Here is a 27,623-nt window from a genome sequence, read left to right on the forward strand (position 1 = left end):
AGTACTTATTAGTGGGTTTATGACTCCTGTCACTCACAAGCGGAAATAAACTGGTGTGGACATAAACATGGAGAAAAGTACCGGTCTGTTCCATGGACATTTTCATTTTAAATGTCTTCAGATGGTGGGGTTGAGAAGGACACAGTTGTTTGTAAGCACTACTGCAATAGCTGTCCACTGTAGTGACCACTATGCATTAAGGGTTAAGTACTTGGTGTAACAGATGTACCAATATGATCTAAATATGGCTGCCAAATTTTCAAAAAGGTGTTATATCATTTTATGTGACAAAAAGTGATTTTTTTTCCCAGGGGGGTGCAACTTTTCATCTCAAAAGACCACCTATCAATAAGAAGAGGACAAGCAGATTTAAATGACACCACAGTGCACTTCCTGGCCACACATAGACAGAGAAACTTCCATGAATTTGAGTTTTGCATTGTTTAATGAACTGTGAATACTTGGAAAGTTCCCCAGTAAACAAAGTTCAGGGTCCACTGGAACATTAACCCCTGGTATCCTGGTTAAAGTGGAGCACATATCATGCCAGAAAGGCTTAAATTTCAAGCCCATTTATGAAAAAATATTTCTGTTAGGTTTGTGCATCTCAACTGACAATGGGCAAAATGCGGATTTCAAGGTGAAACCACTTGAGAACCACTGGCATAGTCTGAGTGTTTGTGAGCTTATTGAATTGAACTTCTTTTTCTTCAACTCATCTTCTTCTCGTTTTGTTACAAGTAAAAAAAACAAAGCACAACTATTGTGTAAAGATACTAAAGATGTTCCTTATACTGACCAAAAGAAACCACCTGCATTTAAAAGAAAAGTCGACAGCAATGAAAACTAAAACTCCAGGAAGTGGAAAGAGATAGAAAAAGGGAAAAAAAAAAAAAAACCCCCACAAAGAAAATGTATCTAAAACTATTCTTTAAATCTAACTGAACTGAAAGGCTCAACCTCCCATTCTTCCAAAACAATAATTTTAGAAGCACTAAAAAACAGTTTTGAGCCAACTTTTTAAATGTAATACTATAGTCAGTTTTGGCAGCGACACAAAACAACTTTTTTTTGCATGTGTTATTTATTTGCCAATAAAAGCCTTGAAAATTATAAAAAAGAAATACATGTAATTGTTTGTTGGTCTACCCCAGAAGCACATGGAAAAAAATCATGTAAAAGAACCAAATTAGAAAAACTTGGAGCAACAAAATTGATGTCACTGCCAAAACTTTTAGCTGTGGTTGTGTAGCTGAGATTTGTTGGGGTTTTTTTGTCAATATTTGTCAGAAACACGTGTCTGTTTCCTTCATCACCTGATGGTTAAAGTGTTGCATTGGCTGTACCTGTTCTCCATGACATGAATACTTTACAAGCTCAACTGTTATATCCCAGGAGGTTGTAGAAGTTGCTCATCACAGACTATTGTTGTGATTCATTCTGTCCATTCTGCAATGTGAATAAAAGTCTCTAAATCAGCCAGAATGTTGCAAAGGAAGGCATTTGCACACTGAAGGCTTTGTACCATTGTAATATTGTTCATGTGCCAATACATGCCAATAGGTGTATGATTTATTAACTATTTATGTATCAAATGTATATGTGTGGTCATTGTTATATTGGGAAAAAAAACAACAAACCTAATTTTCTGAGGATTTTGCAGTACTATATCTTTAATTTTTTATCATTTATATTGTCCATAATTGAAGGACCTTATTGTATTCTGTTGATGTGAATAACAACCTTTAATACAGTGGTTCCCAACGCTTTTTGGCTCGTGACCCCATTTTAACATCACAAATTTCTGGTGACCCCAGACACCCAAAACAAAGACTTTTTTTTTTTTTTTTTGGTAAAATTAATTTGTTTTTGATCATGTATAGTTTGCTATACTATGTTGCAAAAAAAGGTTAATTTTAGAGGACATTTAGTCTATATAATGTATATTATTATGAATGGAGGCAGTAAATCCAGGTGTAGATTACTGCACAAAGTGAGAATTTGATTTTCCTTGGTCAGGATATGTACAGTCAGTCCAGCTTGGATTTACAAGGCTGACAATTAATACTGAACAAACAAGAACTCAAACTATGAATTATGAAAGAGCTGCAGCATCTAAAACTGACCACAATGAACATTTGAAAGATAAACAGAACCACAGTGCTTCAGTTTCAGCTTTACAGTTTGTCATGTCTTTTATGGATTGGGATTGTCTCTGTCAACTCACCATAGATTTTATATTATTGAGGTTTTTTATTTTTTATTTTTATCAATTACTAGAAATTTCAGGCGACACCATTTGAATTTCAGGCAACCCCACGTGGGGTCCCGACCCTAAGGCTGAAAAACATTTTAATGTGAAGTGTTGCAGATGTTATAACCCTGGGTCATAAAGTGTCATAATTTATGTTTACATGTATGTATTTTCTGTTATAGTGTGTATTTTCCCCCCAGTCCTGCAGGGGTGCTGGGCTTTTTGTGTGCTTTTTTTCCCCTGCAGGTGCAGCTGCTGGTTGGTGGAGTCAGATTACCCTGCCCTTTAAAATTGCCCAGGATCCTGCAGTTCTCTCTCTCTTTTTGCTCTCTACCAGCTCCCAACAGAGATCCCGAGTGTTTCACTTTGGTTGCCAGAAATTGTGTTGTCCATTTATGTTTGTAATCATTTGTAAATTGTAAATAGTGGTTTTTTTTTTTTTAACAGTCCTAATTTTCTGGTAGGGGAGTTTTAATTTAATTTAGGGAGTTTAGGTTAGTTTAATGTATTTTATTTCTTGCATTTACTTTGGATTAGGAAATTTAGTTTTGACTTAGAAGACTTCTTGTTTGTTGTTTTGCCTGAGCCCTCCCCTAGCCCTTTTTGAGTTATTTAACAATAAACACTTTGGACTGTAGTTTTGGTCTGGTGTTTGTGCTTAGGAGTTGGGAGGGGACAAAGGAGAGCACATTATGTACATCTTGGTTAACCCCTATTCAGAAAAACAGAGCCGAATTTAAATTTTTTCAAAAAACAGTATCTCATTAATTCAGAAAAACAGAGCCGAATTTTTTTTTAAACTTATTTTTTCTTGTAATTACGAGATAATTATTTTGTTAATTTGGAAAAACAGAGCCCAATTTATTTTTGTGTGTGTTAATGCAATATGCCTCTGTAGGGACGTAACACAGTGAATATTCCTTTCTTTTTTTATGACTTGCATTTTTTTAATTTTATTTTATTTTTCCAAACATGTCACATCATCACACATCTAACATTAAAATTAAAACACTAGAATATTCCTTTCTACCCAGAAGGAAGGATGGATGTGCGCTGATGTGGATTTGGATCAATGTCCAAACATTAAAATAAGATGGTTTTCACAGCTATGACATACATTATAAATGCAATGATGACCAGTTTCATTACCCTCATCTTTTTTTTTCTGTGCCTCTGACCTTACCTGCCTTTAGTGACCATATCTGTGTCACTGCAGAAACTTTCCTGTTTTTCATTCACTGGGAGTTCACAATGAATGAAAAAAGGACACAGAGAATCAAACAAAGTCTGGTGATTGTGCCATTCTGTGAAAACCCCTGTTGGATTGCATCATACTGTAGCTGACAGCATGACATAATGACATGACTAAATGATTACCACATCAAGTTTTACAAAATAGATTTAAGGATTATAACTGAAATGCTGCATATACATAACAAAAGATGATGAGGTTTATAAGGAAGTTTTTCCTCACCACAGTCACAAGTGTTTGCTCCCGGAGGATTCTGTTGAGTTTCTGTAAATTGACTTGAGAGTCTGGTTTCCACCCGCTCGATATGTAAAGTGTCATGAGGTAACTTTTGTTATGATTTGGCGCTATATAAATAAAATTTCATTGATAGATTGAGGTTTGAATGATATTTTATGAGAGGTACAGGTACACCTCAAAAAATTAGAATATCATGAAAAAGTTCAATATTTTTTGTCACTCATTTCAGAAAGTGAAACCCATATATTATATAGACTCATTAGACATAGAGGGAAATATTTCAAGCCTTATTTCTTGAAATTTTGATGATTATGGCTTACAGATAATGAAAACCCAACATTTTGCATCTCAGAAAATTAGAACATTGCATAAAATCAACTTAAAAAAAAAAGGGATATTTTAAACAGAAATGTCAGGCTTCTGAAAAGTATCTTCATTTCTATGTACTCAAGACTTGGTTGGGCCTCCTTTTGCATGATTTAAATGTTGGGTTTTCATTATCTGTAAGCCAGAATCATCAAAATTTCAAGAAATAAGGCTTGAAATATTTCAATCTATGTCTAAGGAGTATATATAATATATGGGTTTCACTTTCTGAAATGAGTGACAAAAAATATTGAACTTTTTTGTGATATTCAAATTTTTTGAGATGTAACTGTATGTTCAAGTTACAAAAATGTCTTTAATTTTCATGTTAACCCTTTCATGCATACTGGTCACTACAGTGGACAGCTGTTCAAAGACGTTCTCTTGTATGTTCGTGGATTTTGTTATTTTAGTTCCATATCAGCCAACACAATGGATGCTTATGCACCATCCCATACACTGACATTCATACCATTACTGTTACTTTACTGTTCTAAATAAACCTGATCAGCTGTAACATGTTTGAGTGTAAAAAAAAATTGCTAATTATTATTAAACTGTAATTAACAGGTGGTTTTTGTTTGTTTGTTTTTTTGGGGGGGGTTAAACAAAATTTTTTTTTTTTTTATTATCTCCATGAAGTGAGTAATAACTAGTATTAGAATACGTTAAATGTGAGAAAACATCAGATTAGCAGCATTTAACATGTTTTTGTTTCATAGTTTTCACAGTGTATCTTGTTTCTTTGCACGATATGTAAAGTGTGATGAGATAACTTTTGTTATGATTAGGCGCTATATAAATAAAATTGAATTTGATTTGATTTGCTTCTAAAAATGAAATGCATGGCGTCCAGCTGAGGGGACATTTTTGTAACTCCATGAAAAATAGGTTCATAAAAAAACTTCAATCGCATTGTTTTGTTCTGTTTTTTTTTTTTTTTTCATGTCTAAAGAGAAATAAAAACCACTTGGGAAAAAAAAAAATCTTGAATAAGGTTCTCATAATTCATGCATGAAAGGATTAATGTTACTTTAAGAAAAACAAACAATTGTTGGCTTGAAAGTTTAAAAAGCACATAAAGTGTGTTGCAATATGTAAACAGTGTCTCATCTCAGTTGAACTATGACGACATGTGATCCACTCCAGAACACATTAAATAACCCAAACCTTCATCTGTCCGCAACATTCGCGATCATTTCCAGCTACAACAACAGATCCAGTCTTCATCCTGCTCCTGTGACAGATTCTCACACCAGCGACATGCAGTTGTTTATCTTCTTATCTATTCTGGCTCTGGTTGTTGCATCTCCACCAAGAAATAGTGAAGTGAACCTGCAACAAGGAGACTGTTCTGGGTCATGGTTCAGCTTCAACAACCGCTGCTACAAGTACGTGGCCTCTCAAATGACCTGGGCTGACGCTGAGCTCCACTGTGTGTCACAGACGGCCAACCTGGTGTCCATCCACAGTCAGGAGGAAAATGCTTTTGTCAGAACATTGATCAAGAGTTTTGACCCCGCGCAGGGACGTGCTTGGGTCGGACTCACTGATGCCCACAAGGAAGGATCCTGGATGTGGTCTGATGGATCCTCAGCGGACTTTTCTGTCTGGCATAGAGGAGAACCCAGCAACAACGGAGGAAAAGAACATTGTGTTCACCTCAATTTTGGACAAGATAAATCATGGAATGACGTTCCATGTTCACAATCTTATGCTTCTGTCTGTATATCTCGTGTTAACTGCCCTTCAGTGTCTGGCGTCTGATTCAGTCCTGTTGATCAGTTAAAACCCACAGGACCTCAATAATAAACATAAAATGGTGCACGGTTCTGTGTATAGAGGTTTATTCTAACCTTTGCTGTCATGTATTATGTGTCATGTATCCTGCATTGTGCTTTTGTATTGACCTTTTTGCACTCACTGAATACAAAATATACTTAAACCCAGCTGTAATGAACTGTGGAGTTGTGTTCAGTTTTTATTCGCTCTATGTATGTAAGGTACTGAGAGTTATAAAGCTCATACAAAGCAGATAAACTATTAAAACTACACTGAAAAAAAGTAACATGGGTGTCTGTTTTAACAACATAAGTATAACATGTAGCTTCTATTATAGTAATTCATGTTTAATGGTTAAACATTTTTAAAATCATGTAGTTTTAGCATGACGTACAAAATCCTTAAAACTATAAGAGTGCTTTATGTCAACACACCCTAATGGGTTTAGGTAGGAACCCCATCTGCAATACCCCTTCAGAGCAGAAGGTGGCACCATTTAGTCTAGCCCTTATCCTACCCTGGCCCAAACCCCAAGTATTGGGCTTATGGGCATCATTTAGTCTAGCCTTAACTTTAACCCTAAAACACTGATTTTTTTAAAATTTAGTTTCATATATTAAGATTCCCAATAGCAACTGATAATTCAGTTGCTAATGGGAATTCTTCCTGGGGTCTCCTCTACATTACAATTGTAATTATTTTACATTAATCTTACACCATTCACGCCCACACACACTCATACACACACTCACACACACACACACACACACACACACACACACACACACACACACACACACACACACCCACACACACACACACAGGACATATACAACAGCCCAATGCAATTAAAATAAATAAACAAAAAAATAAGCACTACACATTTGTACTCCTTCACCAAACAATAGCTGTCTGATACAAATCATAAGACATCTTTCAATATTAGCAATACTCATTCCATTTCATGCCTGCTGTGTAAACAAAAAAAAGTTTCAATTTCTTGTGAAAACATTTTCTAGTATTTTCCAACAACACAAACCCTGGCAATCCATTCCATGCAACCATGGCCCAATAAAAAACAGTTCTCTGTAACTGATTTGTTGTGTCTAAAGGCAGAGCACACTGTGTTTCACTGGTTTGTTTTGTACAATAATTATGCTGATCAGCAAAAAATGACAGTTTTCTGTGAATAATTTCTGGAGTTTGTGTTGCTATAATGTTACGAATAAATGATAATAAATAATATTTCAATCTAGATTTTACAGTTAACCATGTCAAACTGTTGTGCATTGTGGTTCTATTAGTTCTGTAAGGGCAACCCAAAACAATTCGTGCCACTTTATTCTGTGCGCAATTTGTGTAAATTATTTTCATTAGTATTTGACCAAACAACTGAGGCATAATCCGTATGAAATAATACTAATGACTGAACTAATAGCTTGATTAACCAATGGGGAGTACATTTTTTTACAGTGTCTAATTATTCTGATACTCAGACCCATTTTTTGCAATATATTATTTATTTGGTCATTCCACGACAGTGTGCCATCCACAATTACACCCAATAAATTAGCTTCATCTACTTGTTGAATCACGTTTTCTCCCACAGTTAAGTGCAACGTTGGTGACATCTTGAGAAAATATCTTGATCCAACAACCAGACATTTTGTTTTGCCTGCATTAATAAGTAATTTATTGATGTAATCCATTGTGTAAGTAAGTACAACTCCTTATTTAAGATGGTATTAAGTTGACTTACATTTTTTGCCGGTAAATATAATGTTGTGTCATCTGCATATATTGCCATGGTTGCATGTTTGGTTACCAGTGGATAATCATTTGTGAAAACTGAAAATAAAAGGGGTCCTAAACAAGGTTATTATCGTTAACGAAAACTGGAATTGAAAAAACATTTTTGTTAACTGAAATAAATAAAAACTATAATTAAAGGAAAAAAGATAACTAACTGAAACTGTATTGTGTGCTTACGAAACTAACTAAAACATATAAAAATTATGGATAAAATTCCCTTAGTTTTCAACTTTTGTCACCATCGGATTGATACAAAATTGTTTCGCTCAAACAATTTTAGCTAGCGGCACCATACGGCACTTCACGGTCCATCACCACTCGTCATGTGTGGTTTAGAGACGTCTTCTCATCCGAACTCTACCTGGAAACATGAAGACTAAAGTTTGGAGAAAGCAGCAGAGTCCTGTATGGGATTTATTTGAATATGACGGCAAAGAAGATAAAAGATATAAAAAAACTAAAAGTAAACTAAAACTAAGCATTTAGAAAAAAATGAAAACTAATAAAAACAAGCAAACCTGCTCTAAAAACTAATTAAAACTAACTGAATTAGAGAAAAAAAAAAAGTCAAAATTAAAGCTAAACTAGAATGAAAAATCCAAAACTATTATAACCTTGGTCCTAAACAACTACCCTGAGGCACCGATGTAGATCTGCTCTGGAATAATCAAGCCAAATACTTAATTTGGATTCCGACACCAGAATGAACAAGGCCACACTGACTCATGATGTTTCAAAATGGCTGCTTTAAGAACAGATGTTCTGGCTGATTCCACCTTCAACCACATTAGTGGAAGAGCTAAAACCCACCTGTGGAGCCTGATGGATCTGGAAAACTTAAAGTGAGGAACTGTACTTTTATGGCACATTTTCTACACCTTCATGGTGCCCAAAGTGCTTTCCAATTCCTCACATTCACACACCAGCTGCCAGGGTCTACTAGGAGTAATTTAGGGTTCAGTGTCTTGCACACTCTGACAGTCACAGCCAGGATTCGAACCAGCAACTGTTCAGTCAAAGGATGATCTGCTCTACCAACTGAGCCACAGCCACCCATGACAGAAGGGAAGGGTTGAGAGTCTCTAACAATGGAAGAAAAGGGCTGTAGACTGTCTTCTACTGATTGAATTTAGTTTAATATTTAACCCTTTCATGCTTGAATTATGAGAACCTTGGTCAAGATTTGTTTCCTGAGTGTTTTTATTCCTCTTTAGGCCTGAAAAAAACAATGCAATTGAGTTTTTTTAATGAACCTATTTTTCATAGAGTTACAAAAATGTCCATTCAGCTAGACACCATGTATTTAATTTATGAAGTAAAGAAACATGTATTTAAAACGCAATATTAGGAAGTGATAAACTGTGTGAAAACTATGATATAAAAACAGTTTTAATGCAGCTAATCTGATGTTTTCTCACATTTTAACATACTCTAATACTAGTTATTACTCACTTCGTTAAAATAAAATGCCAAAAAAAAAAAAATCTTTTTGTTTAACTGTATAATGCCAAACGTATCATACTTGATCCATGACTTTTGAAGCCCTCTCCATGATCAGTGTGATATTTTTTTTTTCTTGAAAAACTTGATGTATACAATTAGATACATGCAATACACAGATAATCCACCAGGGGGAGGAGTTTATTCACCAGAGGCCTTTCCAGTGGCACTACAAGACTGTCATTAATGAGGAAGGAGGAAGAACTTTGCCAATTTTGAAAAGGAATTACTAATTTGTTAGACAAGTTTGTGTCATATTATGTTTTTGTTTGTTCAAAAATAATATTTGACCATTGAGACCTGATGGATAAAATATGACAAAAAATTGAAACTCATACATGGAAATTAATATTTAAGAAAAACTTTTTTTTGGTTGTTCAGAAGGACCAATAAAGACTCCAGTTTGAAGGAACTGGAGTTTTCTGTCAATGATTTAATGGTTCAGGCTTTACAGGGTTAAGAAACCTGTTAATTACAGTTTAATAACAATTAGCAATTGATTTACACTCAAACATTCTACCGCAGATCAGGTTTATCATGGACAGCAAAGCTGCAGTAGGATATGAATTGTAGTGTATGATGGGATGGTGCATAAACATCCACTGTGTTGGCTGATACGCAACTAAAACAACAAAACCAATGAATATACAAGAGAACAGCTGGAGAAGAACTGTCCACTGGAGTGACCACTATGCATGAAAGGGTTTATCAGCATGATTAATTAGTGTTACTATAGCAATTAAAAAATATAGCTTTACCAACCCTGTCAAAATAAGTTGTCCACAATCATATTATACACGATAATGCCATCCAAGACAATTAAGTCTGATCCTTCATTAGTAAATATATTGAAATCACTTTGACAAATTAAGTTGGAGCCATACATTGCAAATAAGTAATAGTAACTCCAATACTTTATGTTCACTCAACATACTTACAATTAGTTGGTTCAACAAAACTGTGTCTCACTAAATGAAAGCATGTTAGTTAGGTAGGAGTTCTTTCCATAATTTTATTATGTTGAACAAATTGTTTCTTTAAGGGTACTCTGGACATAATTGAAATACTATCACACTATGCAATAAACTTATGCAGGGGTAACTGGGAAAGTATGTGTTGAATTAACATGATTTTTTCAAGCTTTCTGATTTGAATTAAATACATTGACTTCACATGCACTAGTTCATAGAAAAAAGTGAAAAAGTCTGTCAGATCTCCTCATTCTGATCATGTGGAACCGATGTCCACAATAAAATCAAGTAAACTCAAAGAATCTTCTTTTTTTTTTTTCAGTGTATAGTCCTTCATCACTGATTTCAAAGTGTCCCTAAATCAGTTCAAAGTCAAATATATGATTCATCTACAGTATGTATGTAGCTGATTATGTCCATGCCAACCTTGCCATCAGTTTATAAAGTTTAAGGAGGCACCTCAAATGTGGTGGTAACTATTTTTTCTCTAATGCATAAACCCCCTTCCCCATCCCACCACTTTTGTTCATTTTTTTTCAACTGATAACTTGTAAAGGCAAGGCAAGTTATATGAACAGTTACAAGTTTTTACATTTTGCTTCGTATTTGTATTGCATTTTGTGACATATTTATTTACTTGTTTTGGTCTGGTATATGTTTACCCATGTTTTGTACTTCCTGGACATGTAGTTTTGCACTTGGTTTTGTATTTATTTTGTATTATCGTTGGATGTATTTAGCTTGGTTTGTCTGACTTTATACAGTATGATTTTATAGCTAGTTGTGTATGGCCAACCATTGAGGCTATTATTATTTAGAAGGGGACAGGAAATATAAGATTTTCTTCATCCTAAAATCACAACAAAAACAAAAGCAAGACACTGAAATTACATTAAAAACAAAAAAGGGAAAAAAGACATTAAAATCATCAGAGATAAATGTGACTTAAAATGCATTCACAGAATAAAAGATAAAATCATACATTCAAATTAAAATAGAGCAAAGCAAGACATTAAAATAAAAAAAAAGTGGATTTGAAAGACAAGACTGAAAAGAGTTTACTCATAAGCACATGAAAAGAGGAAGGTTTTTAACCTGGATTTAAAAATCCAGGTAAAATACAAGTTAAGTCAACTCACACCTAGATGAAAAAACTTTCAACCAGTCAAGACAATGAATTAATGAACATTTAACTTTTGAAAACTGGAACAACTGAGTTAAAAATTCAAAACTAGTTGGAGCTCTTTGAGTTCAAGAGCAAAAATAAGTGGACATAATTAAATGGGGCTGTAATGTTTTGCAGTGTACATAAACAGAACAGCACCTTAGATTCATCAAAACTTGCAAAATATATCTTGATCTTGCACACAATTGGACCTCTACAGAATTAGTAAAGGCCAGACTGTCCTAAGAAAAGAAGAGATACACAGAATTAGTCCAGTGTCTAAAACTCATGTTCATAAGGTGTATTTATACCAAATGTAAGATAGATAGATAGATAGATAGATAGATAGATAGATAGATAGATAGATAGATAGATAGATAGATAGATAGATAGATAGATAGAATTTAATTGACACACAAAGTTCACAAGGCTTTGTACTACTCTAATACTGTTGATGTGTAAATATAGGTTATCTGTGGTCTCTTGTGTCCCTTTACCTTTCAAAAAGGCATCCATCTTTAACTAGAAAAGCACTCAGAGAGTGCAGACCTCCGCCAAGGCAGATCAGTGCCCCCCCATCACCACCAAAACTGAATTATTTGTTCCTTGTGCCAGTATCAACATTTCCTGAAATTTTCATCCAAATCCGTCCATAACTTTTTGAGTTATCCTGCACACGGACAGACAGACAGACAGACAGACAGACAGACAGACAGACAGACAGACCAACGCCGGCAAAAACATAACCCCCTTGGCGGAGGTAATTATGCAGAACTTAATAACTGGCAACAGGTACTTTTTACCAGTATTAGATAATGGTGATGTTTTGTACATGAGTGCCTGAGTCAAATGCTTACAGTCCTTGAACACTGTTTACCATTGTGCACTATGTTTTTTTTACAGGTTGTAATCGCCTCGCTCATCACTGTGAACTACATTGTACAGCTGAGTATCTGTCTTTGAGCTCACGAAGGTTCACCCAAGCTCTTCTTGGTATGGTTCAAACCTATCCTCACTTCTCCAAAGAACCACTACCAGTAATCCTTACAGTCTCCTGAATGTAGTTTTTGAATGGACCCAAAGTTCGGACTGAACTGGGCACCACTTGTTCAGCTTTGCTGCGGCCTCTGTCTGGAATACCCTTTAACTGGAGCTGAAAATACCTGAGCTCATGTCACTACAAGCTTTTGGTTCCGTCTGTCCGACAAGACAGCAGGAGTCAACTGGACAGTCCTTCTATTTTTAAATATCTATGATCTCAATTAAATTTGCTTTTTAAAAAAAATAAAAATAAAAATAAATAAATAAATAAATAAATAAAAATTGCATTCTAAAAACTGCCTGACTTTTCTGTTATTTCTAAATTTTTGTTTGTCTTACTTTACTGTCAGTGTTGGGAGATATACGTTACTTTTGTAATGCATTAAAATAACAGATTACTTTTTGCTGTAATGTAGTAGTGTAAGGCATTGCTAATCAATTTTCAGAAATATTTCACTCGGTACATGTTCAATAGTGCTTGCGTTAAAACACACTTTTTGTCCATAATTTAATTGCTCAAATAAAAAAACAGGACCGTTAGACCTTGAGGAATTGAAAATGTGTCAGGAAAATTCTATTTCCTGTTGGTGAATGGATGAGGATGGCAGAAGACAGCACATTGTCCACATGGACGCATGCTCATTACTAACCCTAACGCTGCTGGAAGAAGCTAATTAGCATGATCCCTGTGATCAGCAATCACAAGGTAAGCTAACGTTTCTATGACTAGTTAGAATGCTTTATCCTCAGAGCCACGCCCCCTGTTTGAACATGTAGAATGTTGGAAAACATGCAAGTGTTTCTGCTGGGATTTGAACATCGTAGACTGTAGTGTTACTTACGGAGCTATTCGTCCACATGAACTTGGAGGCGCAAATTTATGCGTCCCAAGGCTCTCCTATCTCTTGTATGTGTGTGTGTGTGTGTGTGTGTGTATGTATGTGTGTGGAGGTGTGTGTGTATGTATGTGTGTGTGTGTGTGTGTGGGGGGCATCATTTATGACAAGAGTCTGTATGTAACTCAAAAGGTCGCCCTTGTAAAAGATATTGATCTCAATGGGATTTTATCTGGTTAAATAAAGGTTACTGTTCCTCCTACAGGAACCTCCTACATGAATGAAAAGCAGGCCTAGTCTTTCAGTGGCTCACTACTCACTCTAGTGGTATAAAGTGGTATGACGACAGCTACACAATGGATTAGTTAATGAGCAAGTTAGTTAAACTCAATGACTGGGTTTGTAATGCTTTTATTATACAAATCTCCAAGATTTCAATAAAGGTCTTAGGCAGTAATTGTCTTATATCTGCTTATTAATGTCTTATAATCTACAAATAAACAGATTTATGATGCTAGTATGGACACTCAATAATATTCATTAATATCTGATAACAACCAAGCAGGGCATCAATGATGTATTTATAACATCTGTTCATTTGATCCAAAATGTACTGATGATCAGAGTTTGTGCATCTTACATTGTCTGTTTGTCATTGATCTGTAGATGAAGTGTTAGTGGCTGTGGGACACAGACTGACTCCAGTTATGTGTGAACAGCTGTTTCTGTTTCCACTGAAGCTTTGCACCTGTTGTTGAGGTGAAATTTACTGAACCTTAAAAAACAAACTTAAAAAAAAAAAAAAAAAAAAAAAAAAAAAAAAAAAAAAATATATATATATATATATATATATATATATATATATATATATATATATATATATATATATATATATATATATATATATGTTAATGTGTGGTTTACAACCCACTGCAAAGCATTACAGCTAAACTAACTGGAACATTTTCTTAATCATATCCATCATTTCAGATCGACTACAACAGATCCAGTCTTCATCCTGCCCCTGTGACAGATTCTTACACTTACTTCTTACCAGTGGTCGCTGGTGAAATTATTTTTTGCTTTGGTGCAGTATCCAAGTCAGTTTTCAGCTGCATTACAACCACACATCACCACTAGGATACACCAAAGTACATGCACCACTATTTTAAAATATCAGTTTAAATGAAAATAAAAATACACAGTATATGTTTTCAGTCATGCATTGTTTATCTGTAAATTTCACCAGTCACTGCTTCAAACATGCACGTTTTTCTGTAACTCTATTGTTAAAATCAGGCATGTCCCTGACAAGTATCTTTTCCACAGATAGTATGGACAATGCATTTAGACCAGGGTGAAGGTAGTGTGAGTAGATCACATGTATTAAAAATAGAAAATCAATGTAAGGTTATAACATATCACTGATCCCAGCCATACTGGGAATCTATCCCTTGCCTCCTCACATTGAAATCCATTGTAATAACCTCTGAACTATCCAGCTGTTTACACATGGTTCAGTAGTATTACTTACAAACCTATTCACTGATTCATTTTCTGAAGAAGGCCTTGATTCTTTTCGGGATGTGACGTTTATTCCTGTGGGTGATGCTGGGGTGCAGTTTTTAGTGCCCTGAGGCTCTCCTATCTCTTGTTTTGGAGGGGGGCCCTAGGGGGCACTAGGTCCGATGGGTGTCCAGTGAGCTTTACTTTGTGGGTTAGAGAACAGGCTGACAATGAAAAACAACTGAACACAACTGAACACTGTGTAGAGATGAATTATGGTGCAAGTCTAAAATGGAATGATGTTTTGTGTTTGGGGGGTCCTCCTTCTGTCTGCATCATTAATGTGTGATTCAGAAGAGAAATCGTCCATCTGTCAAGTTAATATGCACCAGACCTCAACGATAAAGATATGATGATGAAGGTGTGTGTGGACTTAAAAGCACACTTATCAGGTTTAACTTATCAGCTGCACACACAACTTTGGGAAATGTGTACAGGTTTTCCCATTTCTCTTTTACCTTATTATCTACAAAGATACGCTTTTGTAATTTCTTTTTTTTTTTTTTTTTTTTTTTTAATCAAGGTCTTTTTATTAAGATTTTGAAAAGGATAAATACAATTACATTTACCATACAAGCACTTTTTTCCTTTTTTAACCCCCCCCGAAACATTACAAATTCCAGATAAAAAAAAAAAAGAAACAGACAAAAAAGTTACAGAGAAACATACATACACATACACAAATAAAAATTATACATACACATATACTTTACTACACTCTACAAATGTATCTCATCTGCGTTTATAGTTTCGAAGTGAGCTAAAAAAGGTTCCCGGGCATCAGAGAACTTCTGAACTGACCCTTTAACCTTGTAAAACCTGAACCATTAAATCATTGACAGAAAATTCCAGTTCTTTGAAACTGGAGCCTTTATTGGTCCTTCTGAACAATCAAAACAATTTTTTTTTTTTTTTTTCAAATATCAGTTTCCATGTGTGAGTTTCAACTTTGTATCATATTTGATCCATCAGGTCTCAATGCCTACATATTATGATTTTTAAACAAACAAAACATAATATAACACAAACATGTCTAACAAATTGATAATTCTTTTTCAAAATTGGCAAAGTTCTGCCTCCTTCTTCATTAATGACAATCTTGTAGTGTCACTGGAAAGGCCTCTGGTGAAATTATCAGTGCATTATTTGTATATTGCATGTATCTAATTGTATACATCAAGTTTTTCAAGAAAAAAATATCACACTGATCATGTAGAAGGCTTCAAAAGTCATGTATCAAATATGATACATTTGGCATTATAGGGTTAACAGTACAGCAAATCTTCTCCAGTTGGACATAGTACATGACCTCTTTCACAAAGTGATCATACACAGGTGGCTTGTAATCTCTTTTTATTCCACAGACTAATTGTTTGTGAAAAAAGCTGTAAGAATAAACTGTAGCAGAATGATGCACAGAACAGGAAACATCTGCGTGTGTCTCGTCTCAGCTGATTCCACTTGGACTGTGATGCTCATTCTGTGTGGTCTGTGTGGTTCTATGTGTTTTCTGATGTTTCTGACCTGGTGCAGTAACATAGTGTCCTGATGCTACTTTACAACCATCATTCTGCAGTCGTGACCAGTCTTTTACCCAGCAGGCCACTGACTGCCAAACAACTACACATGATAAAAGAGAAGAGAAGGAAGTGAGACAGGAGCTAATAGAGCTGCAAGGGGTTTCACCACTTCTTGGAAAACATAAACCTTCACAGTTATAGTCCTAAAGAAAACACTGGATAAGATTTATTTCAAAGGTAGACTTTGTGAATTAGCCTTTATTTCAATTGAACACAAGATTTAAGCAGATGCAACCCTATAACCAATCCCATCAACCACTTAAGTTTACAGTAATTAAAGATACTGCTCTTTTTTTAATGGTTTTAATCTATTTTCTCTGACCTTTACAATTTTAAGCTCTGCTGTAATAAAACACTTGGATAGAATCAATCAAATATGAACAGAAAACACTTCTAGGATATAAAGCTTCTCAGTCCAACCTTAACCCACGGCTTGTTAGAGCTGAGTTTTGGTGTATTTTGTACTGTAATCAATGTCAATATGAAGATACGTAGCAAGACACATCAAATCTTATAAATGTTCTTTTGATTCATGATATTGAAGGTTAGAAAAAAAAACCTCAGTGTACACAATTGCACAGCTTCATATTTTTATTGTTAAGGTCTGTTGCATTTTAACTGAACAACCAGACATTACTGTCACGGGCAGAGAATACGAGAGGCACAGACAGAAGGAATAGTTGAAGGACAATAACCATCGTTCCATTTTAAACTTTCTCCATAGTTTTTGGTTCCACAGTGTTCATTTCCCCCCCAATTGTTAGGCTGGCTGTTGTCCCACAGGACAAAGTCCACTGGACACCCATCAGACCACATCCATTTTCCTTCCTTATGGATGTCACTGAGCCCAATCCAAATCTCTCTCTGAGCATGGTCATAATTCTGGATCAGAATTTCGACAAATTTGTGTTCCTCCAGACTGTGGATGGACACCAGGTTGGCCCTCTGTGACACACAGTGGAGTTCTGCATCAGCCCAGGTCATCGGTGTGGCGACGTACTTGTAGCAGCGTCCGTTGAACTCGTACCAGAACATGGGACAACCTCCTCGCTGTAGCTTCACTTCACCATCATCTGGAGGAGATGAGACACCCAGAGCCAGAACTGATAAGAAGATGAAGAACAGCATGTTGATGGTGTGAGAATCTGTCACAGGAGCAGGATGAGGACTGGATCTGTGGTTGTAGCTGATCTGAAATGAAGGATATGATCAAAAAGCTGCAGAGACATGAAACATTGCTGTGTTTTATATGCTCTGGAGTGGGTGTAAACCACACGTTCTCTCTGCTCTGCCCTATTCCACCCCTTCCTCTCAGCCAATGCAGGGTTCTATCCTAATGTGTTATACAGCACTAGAAAGAACCTAATCTCAGCTGTCAGATGACGTTTGGTCAGTAGCACAAATGGTACACAAACAGTAATTTAAGCTGGTAAAACCTGAAAATAAAAATTATTGTCATGTAAATCAATGTGAGTTAGAACAACAAAGCAAGCCAGTTGTGTGTGCCAAAACCATTTGATGAGTTGTTAATACTTACATCTTTAAGTTGGGGTTTAATACAAGGGGCAGCGGTGCTGCTAACTCTTATTTCTTTGTTGTGAAATGTGGGAAAGCCAACTTTCCAAGTTGGTACTTTTCACTTGAAGTCTCATTGTGGCTGTGCTGCCTCGAGCTGGAGTCCACACAGGTAAGTTTAAACCAACCTTTAATTAAATGAAGTTAAAATGATATGGGAATTTTATTCTGAGGCCTGCAATAGGCCCAGTACACAGTCTGAGGTGGCCAGGTCATCAACAAATCAAATGGAATGACACTTAATGTAGCGACCTGTGGAGATGTGGCCATATTGCTCTGTGTTTGACATTCTATGTTCTATTCTATGTTCTGTGTTATGTGCAGGGTTTCACAGGGTTATTGTGTTTGTGGGAGTTTAGGTGAGTGTGTGGGTGTAGCAATAGTTTATCTGGCATTTTACATTCATGTTTGTTTTTCTGACGTGACAGCAGGACTGTAAGTCGTAGGCAGAACAGTGCCTTTACATGCTCCAAACACTTTCAGATGCTTTACAGACCTGTTCAGCTGGATGCGACTTGTCAGAATAAAAGCATTATTTGTAGGAATGCAGACATTACAAATAACTTCCTGGTCTCACCACTACAGTGCTATTAATTAATGTGGGCCCCTTAGTAACCATGGGGTCCCCTGTAGGCTGTGGGGACCATAAGCAGCCGCTTAATTCACTTATAGGACGGGCTGGTGTCCAGGAGGGTGATCCTGTTACACTGGCTCTGAGCAGAAGAAAGAATTAAACGTTATTACAATGTAAAATTCTAAGGTAGTCCAACTGACAGTTGATTTGACAAAAATCAGAATTCAGAGTTGAGCAAACTCAAAAGGAAAACTTAACATATTTAGTTTAATTGGCCAAAGACAAATTTTATTGTAGTTTGTTGCCTTGAAATTTTGAATTCACCCAATTTTTCTTTTTTTGCAGTGCAAGCAGAACATCAATAATGTATTTTTAAAATCTATTCATTTGATCATATATACACTACCAGTCAAAAGTTTTAGAACACCACAATTTTTCCAGTTTTGTCTTGAAATTCATGCAGTTCAAGTCCAATGATCAGCTTGAAATGGTTCAAAGGTAAGCGGTGAACTGCCAGAGGTAACAAAAAAAAAAAAAGAACAAAAGGTAAGGTTAAACAAAACAAGAAGTTTCCAGTTTCTTTCAGGACAAAAGTACATTAACGTCATTGTTAGAAACATCACTAAGTTCAGACTTAAACAGGTTAATATGTACAAAATGGTTATTTAAAGGAATAATGTCTAGCAGTGTTGTATAAATGTTATCACAGGAGAAACACATGGAGGGAATAAAGTGAAGTTGGAAAGGATTTATCTTCAAACTAGTTGACTTTAGATGAACAGTAGTAGAGTTGTAACACACACAGTGAGACAGTTTCCATTATGTAACCAGCTGCCTCTGTCTCAGCCTCTTCCAGCTGTCATGAACACTGCTGATGTGTGGTTTACGACTCACTGCAAAGCATTTAAAGCCTTACAGCTAAACTAACTGGAACATTCTTAATCATATCCATCATTTCAGATCGACTACAACAGATCCAGTCTTCATCCTGCTCCTGTGACAGATTCTTACACTTACTTCTTACCAGTGGTCGCTGGTGAAATTATTTTTTGCTTTGGTGCAGTATCCAAGTCAGTTTTCAGCTGCATTACAACCACACATCACCACTAGGATACACCAAAGTACATGCACCACTATACAACATAAAACATAAACCTTCACAGTTATAGACCTCAAGAAAACACTGGATAAGATTTATTTCAAAGGTAGACTTTGTGAATTAGCCTTTATTTCAATTGAACACAGGATTTAAACAGATGCAACCCTATAACCAACCCCATCAACCACTTAAGTTTAGAGGAATTTAAGATACTGCTCTTTTTTTAATGGTTTTAATCTATTTTCTCTGACCTTTACAGTTTTAAGCTCTGCTGTAATAAAACACTTGGATAGAATCAATCAAATATGAACATAAATCACTTCTAGGATATAAAGCTTCTCAGTCCAACCTTAACCCACGGCTTGTTAGAGCTGAGTTTTGGTGTATTTTGTACTGGAATCAATGTCAATATGAAGATATGTAGCAAGATACATCAAATCTTATAAATGTTCTTTTGATTCATGACAGTGAAGGTTAGAAAAAAAACTCAGTGTACACAGTTGCACAGCTTTATATTTTTATTGTTAAAGTCTGTTGCATTTTAACTGAACAACCAGACTGATTGACATTACTGTCACGGGCAGGGAATACGAGTTGCACAGACAGAAGGAAAACTTCGAGAACAAGGATAATCGTTCCATTTTAAAGTGTCACCAAAGTTAACACAGTCTTCATTTCCCTGGTGATTGTTAGGCTCTCCGTTGTCCCACAGGACGAAGTCCACTGGATACCCATCAGACCACATCCATGCTCCTTCCTTTTGGGTGTCACTGAATCCAATCCAGGTGTTTCCCAGAGCATGGTCATAATTCTGGATTAGAGTTTTGACAAAATTGTGTTCCTCCAGACTGTGGATGGACACCAGGTTGGCCCTCTGTGACACACAGTGGAGCTCTGCATCAGCCCAGGTCATCAGGGTGGCGACATACTTGTAGCAGCGTCCGTTGAAGTTGAACCAGAACATGGGACAACCACCTCGCTGTAGCTTCACTTCACCATCACCTGGAGGAGATGCGACACCCAGAGCCAGAACTGATAAGAAGATGAAGAACAGCATGTTGTTGGTATGAGAATCTGTCACAGGAGCAGGATGAAGACTGGATCTGTGGTTGTAGCTGATCTGAAATGAAGGATATGATCAAAAAGCTGCAGAGACATGAAACATTTCTGTGTTTTATATGCTCTGGAGTGGGTGTAAACCACTCGTTCTCTCTGCTCTGCCCTATTCCACCCCTTCCTCTCAGCCAATGCAGGGCTCTATCCTAATGTGTTATACAGCACTAGAAAGAACCTAATCTCAGCTGTCAGATGACGTTTGGATTTTGTCAGTAGCACAAATGATTCAGGACTTACGGTAATTGGAATAACAGTGTATGCAAAAATGTGGCACCAGAGACATAATCATCTGAAAAGGGTTAATATGTAAAAAGTAAACAATTAGGAAAACAGCAGCAATGCTGAGAGGGTGTGGTCACATGACTGCCGACCACTCACATATCTTTTGGACATGTAAATTATGAAGTTCCAATGTACCCCCAGACTATCTACCTGGGTCTAATACCTGATGATGTAATTAAATAAGAAGATGCTTATTTATTTAAAATATTAATTCTTGCCTGCAAAAAGGTTGTCAAAAGGAACTGGTTCAAAAATGACACTCTTTGAATATAGCAATGGCTGGACATTATAGAGGAAATATATACCATGGAAAAATTAACATTTCATCTAAGGATTAAGGTGGGAACTTTTAATTGAAGATGGGAGAAATGGATCATATTCAAGGACACTAGTTCTTGGTACCAGATCTGATACGGAAAAGCAGACGAGTACATAAGGAACAGCATCCCCCCTTGTTGTTTTCTGGGGTTTTTTTTTTTGTTACTGCACTGCAAAAGGGATTTTAAAAATTCTTCTTCTTCTTATTTATTTTTTTTTAAAAAGGGTTAACATCTGATAACAACCACATTGCAAAAAAATTCAACTTGTATTTTTTGGCCTAAAACAGTAATTTAAGTTGGTAAAACTTGAAAACAAAAAATATTTACATGTAATTCAATAATGTGAGTTAGAACAACAAAGCAAGCCAGTTGTGTGTGCCAAAACCATTTGATGAGTTGTTAATACTTACATCTTTAAGTTGGGGTTTAATACAAGGGGCAGCGGTGCTGCTAACTCTTATTTCTTTGTTGTGAAATGTGGGAAAGCCAACTTTCCAAGTTGGTACTTTTCACTTGAAGTCTCATTGTGGCTGTGCTGCCTCGAGCTGGAGTCCACACAGGTAAGTTTAAACCAACCTTTAATTAAATGAAGTTAAAATGATATGGGAATTTTATTCTGAGGCCTGCAATAGGCCCAGTACACAGTCTGAGGTGGCCAGGTCATCAACAAATCAAATGGAATGACACTTAATGTAGCGACCTGTGGAGATGTGGCCATATTGCTCTGTGTTTGACATTCTATGTTCTATTCTATGTTCTGTGTTATGTGCAGGGTTTCACAGGGTTATTGTGTTTGTGGGAGTTTAGGTGAGTGTGTGGGCATGGTTATAGTTTATCTGGCATTTTACGTTCATGTTTGTTTTTCTGACGTGACAGCAGGACTGTAAGTCGTAGGCAGAACAGTGCCTTTACATGCTCCAAACACTTTCAGATGCTTTACAGACCTGTTCAGCTGGATGCGACTTGTCAGAATAAAAGCATTATTTGTAGGAATGCAGACATTACAAATAACTTCCTGGTCTCACCACTACAGTGCTATTAATTAATGTGGGCCCCTTAGTAACCATGGGGTCCCCTGTAGGCTGTGGGGACCATAAGCAGCCGCTTAATTCACTTATAGGACGGGCTGGTGTCCAGGAGGGTGATCCTGTTACACTGGCTCTGAGCAGAAGAAAGAATTAAACGTTATTACAATGTAAAATTCTAAGGTAGTCCAACTGACAGTTGATTTGACAAAAATCAGAATTCAGAGTTGAGCAAACTCAAAAGGAAAACTTAACATATTTAGTTTAATTGGCCAAAGACAAATTTTATTGTAGTTTGTTGCCTTGAAATTTTGAATTCACCCAATTTTTCTTTTTTTGCAGTGCAAGCAGAACATCAATAATGTATTTTTAAAATCTATTCATTTGATCATATATACACTACCGGTCAAAAGTTTTAGAACACCACAATTTTTCCAGTTTTGTCTTGAAATTCATGCAGTTCAAGTCCAATGATCAGCTTGAAATGGTTCAAAGGTAAGCGGTGAACTGCCAGAGGTAACAAAAAAAAAAAAAGAACAAAAGGTAAGGTTAAACAAAACAAGAAGTTTCCAGTTTCTTTCAGGACAAAAGTACATTAATGTCATTGTTAGAAACATCACTAAGTTCAGACTTAAACAGGTTAATATGTACAAAATGGTTATTTAAAGGAATAATGTCTAGCAGTGTTGTATAAATGTTATCACAGGAGAAACACATGGAGGGAATAAAGTGAAGTTGGAAAGGATTTATCTTCAAACTAGTTGACTTTAGATGAACAGTAGTAGAGTTGTAACACACACAGTGAGACAGTTTCCATTATGTAACCAGCTGCCTCTGTCTCAGCCTCTTCCAGCTGTCATGAACACTGCTGATGTGTGGTTTACGACTCACTGCAAAGCATTTAAAGCCTTACAGCTAAACTAACTGGAACATTCTTAATCATATCCATCATTTCAGATCGACTACAACAGATCCAGTCTTCATCCTGCTCCTGTGACAGATTCTTACACTTACTTCTTACCAGTGGTCGCTGGTGAAATTATTTTTTGCTTTGGTGCAGTATCCAAGTCAGTTTTCAGCTGCATTACAACCACACATCACCACTAGGATACACCAAAGTACATGCACCACTATACAACATAAAACATAAACCTTCACAGTTATAGACCTCAAGAAAACACTGGATAAGATTTATTTCAAAGGTAGACTTTGTGAATTAGCCTTTATTTCAATTGAACACAGGATTTAAACAGATGCAACCCTATAACCAACCCCATCAACCACTTAAGTTTAGAGGAATTTAAGATACTGCTCTTTTTTTAATGGTTTTAATCTATTTTCTCTGACCTTTACAGTTTTAAGCTCTGCTGTAATAAAACACTTGGATAGAATCAATCAAATATGAACATAAATCACTTCTAGGATATAAAGCTTCTCAGTCCAACCTTAACCCACGGCTTGTTAGAGCTGAGTTTTGGTGTATTTTGTACTGGAATCAATGTCAATATGAAGATATGTAGCAAGATACATCAAATCTTATAAATGTTCTTTTGATTCATGACAGTGAAGGTTAGAAAAAAACTCAGTGTACACAGTTGCACAGCTTTATATTTTTATTGTTAAAGTCTGTTGCATTTTAACTGAACAACCAGACTGATTGACATTACTGTCACGGGCAGAGAATACGAGTTGCACAGACAGAAGGGTAAGCTTTAGAACAAACACCGTCATTCCATTTTAAACCTTCACCATAATTTTTGAGTCCACAGTGTTCATTTCCCTGGTCATTGTCAGGCTGTCCATTGTCCCACAGGACAAAGTCCACTGGATACCCATCAGACCACATCCATGTTCCTTCCTTATGGATGTCACTCAGTCCAATCCAAGTCTGTCCCTGAGCATGGTCAAAATTCTGGATCAGACTTTCGACAAATTTGTGTTCCTCCAGACTGTGGATGGACACCAGGTTGGCCCTCTGTGACACACAGTAGATCTCTGCATCAGCCCAGGTCAGCTCTGTGGCGACATACTTGTAGCAGCGTCCGTTGAAGTTGAACCAGAACGGGGGACAATCACCTCGCTGTAGCTTCACCTCACCATCATCTGGAGGAGACGCGACACCCAGAGCCAGAACTGATAAGAAGATGAAGAACAGCATGTTGTTGGTGTGAGAATCTGTCACAGGAGCAGGATGAAGACTGGATCTGTGGTTGTAGCTGATCTGAAATGAAGGATATGATCAAAAAGCTGCAGAGACATGAAACATTGCTGTGTTTTATATGCTCTGGAGTGGGTGTAAACCACTCGTTCTCTCTGCTCTGCCCTATTCTACCCCTTCCTCTCAGCCAATGCAGGGCTCTATCCTAATGTGTTATACAGCACTAGAAAGAACCTAATCTTTGTGCATCTTACATTGTCCGTTTGTCATTGATCTGTAGATGAAGTGTTAGTGGTTGTGGGACACAGACTGACTCCAGTTATGTGTGAACAGCTGTTTCTGTTTCCACTGAAGCTTTGCACCTGTTGTTGAGGTGAAATTTACTGAACCTTAAAAAACAAACTAAAAAAAAAAAAAAAAAAAAAAATATATATATATATATATATATATACTATATATATATATATATATATATATATATATATATATATATATATATATACTGTATATATACTGTATATATATATATATATATATATATATATATATATATATATATATATATATATATATATATATATATATATATATATATATATATATATATATATATTTATACTCAAGTGTTAACTGTAGAATTGAATAGTTTCCAGTTTCTTTCAGGACAAAAGTACCTTAACGTCATTGTTAGAAACATCACTAAGTTCAGACTTAAACAGGTTAATATGTACAAAATGGTTATTTAAAGGAATAATGTCTAGCAGTGTTGTATAAATGTTATCACAGGAGAAACACATGGAGGGAATAAAGTGAAGTTGGAAAGGATTTATCTTCAAACTAGTTGACTTTAGATGAACAGTAGTAGAGTTGTAACACACACAGTGAGACAGTTTCCATTATGTAACCAGCTGCCTCTGTCTCAGCCTCTTCCAGCTGTCATGAACACTGCTGATGTGTGGTTTACGACTCACTGCAAAGCATTTAAAGCCTTACAGCTAAACTAACTGGAACATTCTTAATCATATCCATCATTTCAGATCGACTACAACAGATCCAGTCTTCATCCTGCTCCTGTGACAGATTCTTACACTTACTTCTTACCAGTGGTCGCTGGTGAAATTATTTTTTGCTTTGGTGCAGTATCCAAGTCAGTTTTCAGCTGCATTACAACCACACATCACCACTAGGATACACCAAAGTACATGCACCACTATACAACATAAAACATAAACCTTCACAGTTATAGACCTCAAGAAAACACTGGATAAGATTTATTTCAAAGGTAGACTTTGTGAATTAGCCTTTATTTCAATTGAACACAGGATTTAAACAGATGCAACCCTATAACCAACCCCATCAACCACTTAAGTTTAGAGGAATTTAAGATACTGCTCTTTTTTTTAATGGTTTTAATCTATTTTCTCTGACCTTTACAGTTTTAAGCTCTGCTGTAATAAAACACTTGGATAGAATCAATCAAATATGAACATAAATCACTTCTAGGATATAAAGCTTCTCAGTCCAACCTTAACCCACGGCTTGTTAGAGCTGAGTTTTGGTGTATTTTGTACTGGAATCAATGTCAATATGAAGATATGTAGCAAGATACATCAAATCTTATAAATGTTCTTTTGATTCATGACAGTGAAGGTTAGAAAAAAAACTCAGTGTACACAGTTGCACAGCTTTATATTTTTATTCTTAAAGTCTGTTGCATTTTAACTGAACAATCAGACTGATTGGCATTACTGTCATGGGCAGGGAATACGAGTTGCACAGACAGAAGGAAAAGTTCGAGAACAAGGATAATCGTTCCATTTTAAATTTTCACCAAAGTTTTTGACTCCACAGTGTTCAATTCCCTTGTAATTGTCAGGCTGTCCGTTGTCCCACAGGAGATAGCCCACTGAACACCCATCAGACCACATCCATGCTCCTTCCTTCTGGGTGTCACTGAGTCCAATCCAGGTGTGTCCCTGAGCATGGTCAAAATTCTGGATCAGACTTTTGACAAAATTGTGTTCCTCCAGACTGTGGATGGACACCAGGTTGGCCCTCTGTGACACACAGTGGAGCTCTGCATCAGCCCAGGTCATCAGTGTGGCAACATACTTGTAGCAGCGTCCATTGAAGTTGAACCAAAACATGGGACAACCACCTTGCTGTAGCTTCACTTCACCATCATCTAGAGGAGACGCGACACCCAGAGCCAGAACTGATAAGAAGATGAAGAACAGCATGTTGTTGGTGTGAGAATCTGTCACAGGAGCAGGATGAAGACTGGATCTGTGGTTGTAGCTGATCTGAAATGAAGGATATGATCAAAAAGCTGCAGAGACATGAAACATTTGTGTTTTATTTGCTCTGGAGTGGGTGTACACCACATGTCATCACAGCTGGAATCAGCTGATATGACACAGAAACAACTGTTTGCATCTTTGTTGTGACTGTTTGGAGTTTGGCTCAGTTTCAGAACATCAGATAGGTTTCAACATTAGTCTGAGGCTCAGGGTTCAGATGTTTGTTACTTAATATTTCATCAAACAAAAGTTCTCAAGTCTGTTTCAACAAACTCCTACCTGTGCATTTTCACTGACCTTCATGACTTTCAGATCTGCACATATGTAATAAAAACACCTGCACACAGTTAATAAAACAATAACCAAAATAAACTGAAGATATTATCATGTTCTGTGGTAAAGTCCAGAGGATGGAGGAAGTTAATGATTAAAATAAAGAGGTAAACAAATACGGGAAACACAAGTCAGGCTGACGTTGATTAATATTTAACAAATGAAGTTATTCCCTGACAAACAACTGAAAACACGTTTTACAAACCACTTGAAAAAAACCACATCATATGAACCAGATTAACCACAAACACAGAGTACTAATAATGAAGCACACACTGTTAAAACGATAATAATTGTTGATTTCATGAAAGTTTTCAAATCAAACTGACTCAGAAATAAAGCTTTCCATTTACAACCTACAAAAACTTGTCTGCCCGGCAAATTTCTCTCACTGTTGTCCTAACTAAGATTTTCTAAACAGCACAGCAAAGATGATCAACTTTTGAGTAGATTTTTTGAGTGAAGTTGGGAACCAGTGG

At 36.3% G+C, this 27,623-nt stretch overlaps 4 protein-coding genes across 4 annotated transcripts; 1 reads left to right on the plus strand and 3 right to left on the minus strand.

Moving 5' to 3' along the window:
* The first annotated feature begins 5,317 nt into the window (after positions 1 to 5,317).
* LOC115428751 (lactose-binding lectin l-2-like) lies at positions 5,318 to 6,069 on the plus strand. Its single transcript, XM_030147965.1, has one exon. It carries the CDS (start codon positions 5,373 to 5,375, stop codon positions 5,874 to 5,876), a length of 504 nt encoding a protein of 167 aa, XP_030003825.1. The 5' UTR covers positions 5,318 to 5,372; the 3' UTR covers positions 5,877 to 6,069.
* Positions 6,070 to 17,001: 10,932 nt separating this feature from the next.
* On the minus strand, positions 17,002 to 20,683 carry LOC115428842 (uncharacterized). The gene is made up of 3 exons (XM_030148065.1): positions 20,189 to 20,683; positions 18,515 to 18,650; positions 17,002 to 17,553 (listed from the first exon to the last, which is right to left on the minus strand). Exons 1-3 carry the CDS (start codon positions 20,665 to 20,667, stop codon positions 17,002 to 17,004), a joined length of 1,167 nt encoding a protein of 388 aa, XP_030003925.1. The 5' UTR covers positions 20,668 to 20,683.
* A 3,339-nt stretch (positions 20,684 to 24,022) lies between these two features.
* LOC115428754 (lactose-binding lectin l-2-like) lies at positions 24,023 to 24,579 on the minus strand. The gene has a single exon (XM_030147968.1). It carries the CDS (start codon positions 24,509 to 24,511, stop codon positions 24,023 to 24,025), a length of 489 nt encoding a protein of 162 aa, XP_030003828.1. The 5' UTR covers positions 24,512 to 24,579.
* Positions 24,580 to 26,262: 1,683 nt separating this feature from the next.
* LOC115428755 (lactose-binding lectin l-2-like) lies at positions 26,263 to 26,814 on the minus strand. The gene has a single exon (XM_030147969.1). The coding sequence runs from the start codon at positions 26,749 to 26,751 to the stop codon at positions 26,263 to 26,265; it is 489 nt and encodes a 162-aa protein (XP_030003829.1). The 5' UTR covers positions 26,752 to 26,814.
* Between the last annotated feature and the right edge of the window lie 809 nt (positions 26,815 to 27,623).

This window comes from Sphaeramia orbicularis, chromosome 11 (genome assembly GCF_902148855.1).
Source record: "Sphaeramia orbicularis chromosome 11, fSphaOr1.1, whole genome shotgun sequence".
NCBI lineage: Eukaryota > Metazoa > Chordata > Actinopteri > Kurtiformes > Apogonidae > Sphaeramia > Sphaeramia orbicularis.

What these genes read in the sequence shown, in the direction of transcription:
- LOC115428755 (XM_030147969.1), bottom strand. Translation starts at nt 26,751, where the DNA reads ATGCTGTTCTTCATCTTCTTATCAGTTCTGGCTCTGGGTGTCGCGTCT.
- LOC115428754 (XM_030147968.1), bottom strand. Translation starts at nt 24,511, where the DNA reads ATGCTGTTCTTCATCTTCTTATCAGTTCTGGCTCTGGGTGTCGCGTCT.
- LOC115428751 (XM_030147965.1), top strand. Translation starts at nt 5,373, where the DNA reads ATGCAGTTGTTTATCTTCTTATCTATTCTGGCTCTGGTTGTTGCATCT.
- LOC115428842 (XM_030148065.1), bottom strand. Translation starts at nt 20,667, where the DNA reads ATGCTGTTCTTCATCTTCTTATCAGTTCTGGCTCTGGGTGTCGCATCT. An exon ending in GCAACTCGTATTCCCTGCCC is followed by an intron (nt 18,651 to 20,188) that starts GTGACAGTAATG and finishes TCTTCTGCTCAG; the next exon opens with AGCCAGTGTAACAGGATCAC. An exon ending in TAATTAATAGCACTGTAGTG is followed by an intron (nt 17,554 to 18,514) that starts GTGAGACCAGGA and finishes CCTTCATTTCAG; the next exon opens with ATCAGCTACAACCACAGATC.